Source organism: Stigmatopora argus, chromosome 20 (assembly GCF_051989625.1).
Source record: "Stigmatopora argus isolate UIUO_Sarg chromosome 20, RoL_Sarg_1.0, whole genome shotgun sequence".
Classification (NCBI taxonomy): domain Eukaryota; kingdom Metazoa; phylum Chordata; class Actinopteri; order Syngnathiformes; family Syngnathidae; genus Stigmatopora; species Stigmatopora argus.
Genome location: NC_135406.1, coordinates 9338832 through 9348317, shown reverse-complemented (window position 1 = coordinate 9348317; position 9486 = coordinate 9338832). Strand labels below are relative to the sequence as shown.

The 9486-nt window shown below is 45.3% G+C and overlaps 1 protein-coding gene and 1 pseudogene across 1 annotated transcript; one reads left to right on the top strand and one right to left on the bottom strand.

Annotated features, from left to right (window-relative positions):
• The first annotated feature begins 690 nt into the window (after positions 1-690).
• Positions 691-861, top strand: LOC144066413 (U2 spliceosomal RNA; annotated as a pseudogene).
• A 5527-nt stretch (positions 862-6388) lies between these two features.
• LOC144065639 (mitochondrial fission 1 protein-like) lies at positions 6389-8432 on the bottom strand. Its single transcript, XM_077588643.1, has 5 exons — positions 8306-8432; positions 7736-7868; positions 7592-7668; positions 7428-7533; positions 6389-7331 (listed from the first exon to the last, which is right to left on the bottom strand). The coding sequence occupies exons 1-5, from the start codon at positions 8348-8350 to the stop codon at positions 7228-7230; spliced, it is 465 nt and encodes a 154-aa protein (XP_077444769.1). The 5' UTR covers positions 8351-8432; the 3' UTR covers positions 6389-7227.
• Between the last annotated feature and the right edge of the window lie 1054 nt (positions 8433-9486).

Below are 9486 nucleotides of genomic sequence, written 5' to 3'. Positions count from 1 at the left end.
AGATTACATTAGATTAGATTAGAACTTCATTTCATCCCGTATTCGGGAAATTCCCTTGGTTGCAGTAGCAAGACTGTAGCAAGCACAGACACAGAAGACATTGTAGACCTAGGTGAAAAACTGGAGCCACACAAAGGAGTCCACAAGGTGGGGACCTTCTGCACACTGAGACTGAGGTTAAATATGCAGAATCACTCTTTCAAGCTGATCCACACAGTCCCTCAGTAGTCTGGAGCTGATCATCTTTCTTGCCTAGATCCTCCTAAGCTGTCCTATCACCTGATCAGCAGCAGCGGGGAGGCCGGTTGATAAAGCACACAATTCTCCCGTTGCAGCCCGGCAAACACTGACAGCTTCTCCATCTGACCGGGGAGATATCTCACGCTCCCATAACAATGATGGAATGCTCGGTCTGGAGCATCGCCTCTTCTCCCACCACTATCGTCCACTGCTCACAGCTGATCCTGCTTGCATGACAGTGGCGGCACAGCTGAACGGCTCCAAAGACGTCTAGGACTAGCACAAAGAAACCAAGCCACACGACGGGTGGCGTCGAGTCACAAAGGTCGCTAAAACAACAAAGCAAAAAGCACAAAGTACAAAGCAAAATATATGGGAAACATTAAGAAATACTAAAATGCAATTAAAAAAGATAGAAAAACAGCAAAAACACAAAACGAGCAAGAGCAGATATTTCAAAAGAAAAAATCTGTTCTTATTAGTTTTATATTTGATATGTCCACTATCTGGGGGACATATATTTAATTGATTTTTGGAACTGGGAGATGGAGTAGGGGCTTGCTCCACCCACTCCACGCATTGACCTGGTATTACAGTACTTCCAAGAATGGTGCACCCCCCTCTCACTGTCTAAAATCAACAAATCTCTGCCTGTTCATGTATATGTTTAATAAAAGTATATTAGACTAATGGGTGCTAGGACTGTCAATTTACTTGTAACTCAAATCAGTTTACTTTGTGAATTAACGAGCTAAATACACATTTCTAATTACACCCCACCCTCTGAAAATACACCATAAACCATACATCATAAAACAGGATATTACAACGCAAAAACATCTTTTTATTGTTCCTAATTCACCACCTACATACAGAGTAACAAATACCTATCTAGTGGTTATGATCTTCAATGCTAAAATGCAGTGGCGGGCCGTGCATTTCACATCTGGGCCTTCTGTCGTGCAATGTGTGAATCAATCCAACCCTCAATAAGTATTTTATGTCTATAAAACCTTTACTGCAGCTACAGCGGTGACACATAAAAAGAATCAATAATAACCTAAAAAATTCAATATTATTTCGGAAAATAGACACATTTTATTTATACACAAAATCCATCCTCCTTTCTTTGCTCAAGAAGATTTCAATTACTGTGTCGTACAGATTACACGTGTGTTTCAGGTCCATCAAGAAGTTCTTTTCTATTGCCATCAAAGCTAATGCTGAAAGTCGAATCTGTCCTGTTGTATTTCTGGCATAAGTTTTGACTCTATTTAGGGCTGAAAATGTCCGTTCGACAGAAGCAGTGGACACGGGGATGGTCACTGCCAAACACACTAATGTGTACAGCTGCCCCATGCTCTCACTCAGATTGTTCTGCTGAAGGAAGTCAAGGAGATCAGTGGGAGATTTTCCTGCAAAATCATCCATGGCATACATTACAATCAGTTCTGCTCTTAGCCGTGGCAGATCGAAAAGTGTTCCGTGGCTCTGCGTTAAGGTGGAGAAGGCTGCATGTGGGAAAGTTTCCTGGTATTCCGAATCATCTGCGAGTCGAGGAGGGAGAGAAACATCAGTCTTTCGTGGTCTTGAAATCTGGTCCGCGTCTGGCAAATAATATTGTCCAGAGTCCTGTCGTGAAGTTGTTGGTAGTGCGCGCGAGAATCTTGCGCTTGACCTCTTCGTGCGCTTGGAGCACCCGCACTGCTTTCGGTGGCCTCGTAGATTTCCTCATATCGGCTCCTCTCGCGTTCAACTGTGTCACAAAACTCCTTTACTCTTGCAAGACAAAACTGTACATCCAGTTTGAAGTTCTGTAGTATTGAAAAAAGCACGTCTGAATGCTCAAAATGCCATTAAATGTTTGAATAAAAAAAAACAAAATTCAAAATCATCCATACGTGCTTTAAATCCATCAGCACACCACACAGACTCCTCGTCGTACTCGTCATGATGCTCTAGGATGTGATGAAACAGTTCCTTTAGAGCAGCTCTCTTCTCAAATACCGTATTGACCACTCTGGATGCGTACTGCCACCGTGTTGGTGCCACACGAGGCAGACGCCGCTGGAAGATTTCGTCCAGCAGCTGTGTGCGTCGAGGTGATCTCGAAAAAAAAAATGCAGCAAAGCCATTCAGATGAGCAAAAAATATCTTGCATTCTTTAAGCTTTGAGGCCCCCGGAGTCAGTACTAAATTGAGCCGATGGGCATAGCGGTGTATGAATAAAGCTAACGGGGCTCTCTCCTTAACTTTAGCCTGCACCCAATTTAATCCAGAAGATATGACCGCTGCAACGTCAGAACACTGTGCCACAACTTTACCCAGACATTCATTTTCCACCAAAAAGTGAATGATGAGACCTGCAATCTCATCGGCTCGCTTCCCACTGGTAACATTTTCAAATCTGACGAATCGCTCCTTGACACCTTTGCCCGTGACGTAATGCAGAACCAGTGCGAGCTATGCTGCATTACTCGCGTCTGTCGTCTCGTCCACCATTACAGAGACAAAGTACTTTTGAAATTTCCCTTCTGATCTCTTCATCCATCACTTCAGCAAGAGCAGTGATCAGGTCGTTTTGGATTTTGCCTGACGTGCACTAACACTTTATTAGTGGACAGGTGGTAATGTAAATCCGTGTTTTTCTCAGCAATGAGAGAAATAAGTTCCACATAATTTCCTTTGTTTGGGGATGAAGCGCTTTCATCGTGTCCCCGAAATGAAAGTTCCTGCTTGCCCAAAAAAATGACGCAGTCTATCAAACTTTTTAAGATTTCCCTATTTTTCTTTACCTTTTCGTTGTGGCGCTCCGTTTCCCTGCGCACTTGCTCGTTGAATTGTAACTCCACTCGGGTTTCTCCAAAAGTTTTGGAGCGCACCGTTGCTTGTAACTGTCCGGCAGAGCTTTGGTGTCTCGTTGCTGCTTTAGTTAAACAAGTCAATTTTGCAAATCCAGTGTTGCTCCAAACACCATGTCGATCGGTGGCAAATAACTAGCACTCCCAGCAATACAATTTGCAGTGTTCCTCGGAGCCCGTGAGCCAGGGGTAGCGCTCGTAGTTAGCGAACTGAAAGTGGCGGACAAACCCTTTTCCCGGTTGTAAAAGGCTTGCTAGCTTCGGAGTTGACCACCCTTTCTTAATTATGTCCATTTTTTTCTGGAAAAGTCTGTGTGGAAAATGGCTTTGCCAGCAAATCTGCAACTAAATCCATTTGTTTTCCTCCGTCGGCCATTGTGGGTTGAGTTTGCAAGCTATGGCTGGCTCACTTTGGCTTTGGTCCGCCTACTCTATCACTAGCCAATCATAGTTGGTGAAAGCGATGAAGTTTCCCTACGACTGCGAGAAGGCAATGACGTATTACTACGCCTGCGAGGCCTTGGTGTCACCAAATTGAATTCTGATTGGTTAAAGCAACAGTCTTATCGACGCTTGTTTAATGCAGCAGAGCCTGCAGAACTGATTGTGAAGGCCTTGAGGCAGATTTCTGATTTCTGACGCTGGCAACAAATAATGGCTGAAATGTGATTGGTTAAATGCTTCAATATGAAAACACACATCTGGAAGCAGTGCAACCAGGGGGGAAAGCAATGAAAGGAAGCTAACAGATAATTTGGAATTATTTAATAAGTATTGATGGACAAAATATAATATATGATTCAGATATTTCTTAGGCCAGCAGAGAAGGCCTTGAAGGCCGTGACGGCCCGCTACTGGCTTAGCAACACGGTTGTCACATGTCGTTGGCATCAAGGAACTGCTCCAACCGCTCAATATATGTTGTCCACGGCTAATTTTCAGGCTTATATTCATCAACCTTGCCGATTTGAGCCACTGTACTCACTAGTACTGACAGTATCTCTTTTGTCTTTTTCCCTCCGCAATTAATCCTCGTTGCCAGTTGTACTGTATTGAAGAAGAGAGCCATGACACAGTCATCCGTTAACGTCTTTTACCTTGAACCAAGAGTGCAACAATGCTGACACCCAAGTATGCATGCGCCACCGTGCAACAGGTGGACTCAACGAACTTATCCCTAATAGGTTGGAATACATCTCATATTATAAGGACATGGTGTCCCCAGGATAACACCAAATATTAATTTACGTCAAAGTCTGAGAAATCCAAATTGAAACTTCAAGTTTTTTCTTCCTTTGTATTTGAGAAAATAACGCAACAGAGTTAATTTGAAATGTTGTTTTCCCGGTTTTTACCCAAAATGTGTGGAGTTGTAGTTTCTGATTTAGGTGTGCTGATTTTCTTTCATTTTATATTAGTGTAACTTTTACTAATGGTCGTATTGGCTGGAATAAGGTCGTCCTTATTCGTGATTGGTTAGATGCTTAAATATGAAAACACTCATCTGGAAGCAGCGCAACCAGGGGAAAAGCAATGAAAGGAAGCTGACAGACAATTTGGAATTTATCATGAGTATTCATAGACAAAACATAATTAACATCAGTCTGTGATTCAGATATTTTTTTAGGCCAGCAGAGAAGGTCTTGCAGGCCCTGACGGTCCACCACTGCGTAAACTTCACATGCCTTGCGATAAGAACAATACATTTGGAACACACAAAGTTAATTGGAGACTCCCTGATGGTGTGTTGGTTCACTCACCTGACTTCAATGTGGGGAGTTGTAGGCTCGATTCCTGATGGTAGTATGGCTCAGGAGTTCCTCAAATCCACAGGTGGGACTGGGAGCCCAACCCTGAGCCCCAAGCAGGTTTTTCGTGTTGGATGTTCAGCTTTCTCCTCCTTACTGTCGTTTCAGACACTTTCTCCCAGATGGAACCCCGAGTTCTGGGCCTTACCATGATTCCGGGTCATCACGTGGTGTTCATTGAGGCCGAGGCGGACATTCTGGACGACGCCGTCTGCCACTAGCCGTTTTTACACTTGCGACCGTTCAGCGTCAAGCTGCGTCGGCCGTCCCTCCCCGCGCCGTACGCCAGCCCCGGCGAAAAGGTCGGGGTCCGTCGTCGAAATGGGACACTTTGAAGGAAAAATACGAGACGTGTAGTTCGATCCCGCTCCCTGGCGTTTGTTTGGGGCCTCTTTTAATGCGGTCCAACCTCCGCGTCGACTCGCCGTCAGAAAATGCAAGCGCCCAAAAACTTGAATAACGCTGTCAGAAAAGCCGTTGAACGTGCTAATAACATTAAAATGGATGCATCCAACATAAATGTGTGTTGAACGAGTTGCTTTATTGTGCATGTTTGGAAGAAAAATGTAGAAAGACACAAATCAAGGGGTGGTTGGGCGGCGTCAGCGCACTCCCCACCCTTTCCCGCCGGCGGTACCATCCTATCTGGTGCCTGGGTGATGTTGAAAGCGTACACTGCCCACCAGCGCCGCCACCAGGCCAAAGCGGCCCATCACCACCGACACATTCATGAGGGCATGGAACGCTTGGACGTAACCTGGTCGGAGGAGGCGAGCCAGTGAGCGTGACTTGAGCAAGTTCGGCGCGGCGGAGGCGGGGCGCCGCTCACTGTTCAAAGCCACCAGGGATGGGAACTCCCAACAGTTATGCACGCCGGTGGAGTCGGTGGCACAGGACATCCACAGGTTCTCCTAGATGGTGGACGTGGGGATGATACCACCACCAACACACAGCCCAGGAAGTCCGGAAACAAGGCCACCACTTCCATGATGGGATCCATCAGCCATTTGCTACACCATTCCCGACCGATGGACACGTCGGCCCGAGTTTGAACGGCGGCCGCGAAGCCAGACTTGTATCACCTGCCTTTTCTCTCCGCTCACTTCTTCTTTCCAAACAGGTGTTTATCACCTCACCTCACACAGAGTCCAATGGTCACGGGAGTAGCACCTACTGCACACTTTGCGCTTTTATATTGGTTTCTTGGTCCGTTTTGGGGCGGCGCTTCATTGATTCAAATGCTACGTTTAAACGGGGAAAAAACTTTGGGACTTTTGGGGGGTCCCCAAAATGAAGAGGAAAACAGCCCAGATCAGAGTGAGCAAGAAATGGCCCAAAACTATTTTTAAAAAAAGAGTCCCAATAGCGAAAGTATTCATACAATGTTTTTTAAATAACTAATAGTCAATGGATGATTTTTTTTAAAAAGGGTAACGAAATGCTTTACACTGGAGAAAAAACAAAACCTGAACACAACCATTGCATTTTCTTCAAATGGAAGTTTTTAAGGTAAAACATTTTTTATTGCATCTCTCTCATCAGGGAAATCAATTCCTCCATTTTTCACGCCCTCCAATTTACCTCGCGGTCATTGAGCGCAGATCAAATAAAAACAAAGCACGGGAAACACGACTATGACAGCAAATATTTACGACAGGGCCAAACACGCGTGTCAAAGTCAGTAATTTCGGATGACACCGACACGTCAACGGCTGGAGTTAACGTAGGCGTGCGTCCGTTCCGTCTCACGTACCGTCCTTTGCTGCCGGCCTCCCGCTTCAAAAGGACCGGACGTCGACTAGCGAAGGACTGGGTTTACCTTCACATCATCAAACAGACTGTCGCCAATCGCTCTCGTTTTTTGACGGCGAGTTTTGACGCGGGTGTCAGGCCAGTTAATCAGTAACGCCTCACGAGGCTGATAATGCCCACATTGTTTCACGCAGGATGGCGTTGACAAATTGTAATTCATCTTTGGGTCAACGTGATTAAGAGGCCAGCCAACTAGGCCAAGTCGCCCTTTTAGTTTTTGTCGCTGAGATCGCCGCGTACTCGGCGGACAGTAAACTTCCTGTGACACGAGAACAGGTGACTCAACTTCACATTCCTCTGTTTGTTTTTTCCCCTTCTTTTTATTATTGATGACCTGGGAAAACAAGCAGCTCCGGTTGAGACGCCACAACGTTCCCTTTTAGGGTGAGGGGGTTGTGCCTAGATTTGACTTTGTTATGTACACGGGTGGCCACCGACGCCCAACGTTAACGCAAAAGTGTATCCGCTCGGGTAACGTTCCGGAAGCAAAAAGTTGAAAGTCGAGGTTAGAATTTGGACCCTCGCTTGGCCACGGCCAGCCCGATAAGCCCGGCCAAGCCGGCCACGCCCAGGCCAATCCCCCCCACGATGGCCATGCCCACCAAGCCATCTAGAAAAGAGGACAATGACAGAGTGAAGGTGAGTGTCAGGGTCGGCGAGCGTGAGTGCGTGCGTGCGTGCGTTCGTTCGTTGCGGAAGATGTTACCTTTTTTCAAGGCCTTGTCGATGAGCGCCTGCAACTCCAAGGCCTGCTTGTTGCCGGGCTCGTTGCTCAGCAGGATGCGGATGTACTTGAGGGCTTCTTCGTATTCCTGCCGCAGGCATAAATAAATAAATACAGAACATTTCAAACCCCAGCCAACTTCTCACCTTTAGTCTGTAGTTGGCCACGGCCAGGTAGAAGAAGTAGTCCCGCATGTCATCCTTGGAGGCTTTCTGGACCAGTTCTGGGCCGTACGACAACAATGGATGGATTAGCGAGGAGGCCGCAAGGACCGCAAGGACCGCGCTCACCCTCCAACAAGGCGATTCCTTTCTTGATGTCGTCCGTGAATTTGCTCCTGATCAGACACCAAGCATATTCAAACTTGGTCTCCTTGGAAACAGCTCCCTTGGCCAGCTCGTTGTTGTACTTCTTCTCAAATTTCTACAGCAGTTCAATAGATTTAATTCCCCGGAGCGTTCTTTTGCTTTCTTCAAATGGGTCGGACGTCTACTAGTGGCCAGCATTTATAGATATCATGAGGCACGTAATTGGACGTCTATCATTGTCAATGGCACCGAAGACTTAAATGGGAGGTCTTCCCAATGGGAAATGGGTGTGCGATGACTTTCACGTGTTAAGTGGAGGAGCAGAGACTTTTAAATAAAGTTTGAGCTGTGTTAGCTTTTCAGACTTGGAGTGACTGGCGGAAAGCGTTCTCAATGGGTATTAGCATTAGCATTAGCAAGCTAAGTGACGCGACAATAAGCGAGCCAAACAATGCCATCGCCTTGGAAGTGGTCTTAGACGCGAGCCCGGCGGTCGGAACGCAAACTGTCAAACGACAGGAAATGAGGGGGAAAGTGTTATTTCAAACTTACGAGCAGATCCTCCGGCGCCACTACATCGCTCAGTACGGCCGCCATGTTTGCGGAAATAGGGTGGCTTTAACACGCCCAACTTAAATATAAGGCAGCTGTGACGCAAAACCCAGCGGAATACGTATAGAAAAATAATTCTATTTCATATGATACAACGCCACAATAGCATCTAAATAAGTTCATCCGCACGGTAAGGTTGCGGCTACGTGTTTTTGTTTATCAAATGAATGCACGTATGGCTGAAATATTATGGACGTCATACACCAAAAAAAATCTTCCTCATTCATATCGAATGTCAGAATTTCGAATGTATTTTATTGGACAGTATTTCTTGGTTCTTTTTCTGATGTTTCAAATAAAAAGTTGTGGAACAAGTTAGACAACTCAATAAATAAAAAAATAATGATTAAAAAAACAATCTGTTGAACACAACACAAGGCCTTCTCTGTTGGCCTAAGAAATATCAGAATCACAGACTGATTTATGTTAATTAAATTTTGTCCATGAATACTTATTAAATAATTCCAAATTGTCTGTTAGCTTCCTTTCATTGCTTTCCCCCCTGGTTGCACTGCTTCCAGATGTGTGTTTTCATATTGAAGCATTTAACCAATCACATTTCAGCCATTATTTGTTGCCAGGGTCAGAAATCTGCCTCAAGGCCTTCACAATCAGTGTGCAGGCTCTGCTGCATTAAACATGCGTCGATAAGACTGTTGCTTTAACCAATCAGAATTCGATTTGGTGACACCAAGGCCTTCTTAGGGATACATCATCGCTTTCACCAACTATGATTGACTAGTGATAGAGTGGACTAGCCAGAGCTACCAAACTGTATCTGGAGTGAGCTGCACAAGCTAATATATTGTTGTGTTGATTTAATAGCGGTTTTGTCAACCCGCAATGGCTGAAGGAGGAGAAGAAATTGATTTGTTTGCAGATTTACTGTCAAAGCCATTTTCAAGACGGACTTTTCAAGAAAAAAAAGCTGGACATCATTAAGAAAGGTCGGACAACTCCAAAGCAATCAAGCCTGTCACAACCGGGAACGAACATTTTCAGCACTAAATCGAATAAAAACGTATGCCAGAAATACGACAGGACAGGTTCGACTTTCAGCATTAGCTTCGATGGCGTAGAAAAGAAGGATGAAAGAAAGGAGGATGGATATTGTGTGCAGT

What these genes read in the sequence shown, in the direction of transcription:
- LOC144065639 (XM_077588643.1), bottom strand. Translation starts at nt 8,350, where the DNA reads ATGGCGGCCGTACTGAGCGATGTAGTGGCGCCGGAGGATCTGCTC. An exon ending in TGGCCAACTACAGACTAAAG is followed by an intron (nt 7,534 to 7,591) that starts GTGAGAAGTTGG and finishes TGCCTGCGGCAG; the next exon opens with GAATACGAAGAAGCCCTCAA. An exon ending in CGACAAGGCCTTGAAAAAAG is followed by an intron (nt 7,332 to 7,427) that starts GTAACATCTTCC and finishes CCTCTTTTCTAG; the next exon opens with ATGGCTTGGTGGGCATGGCC.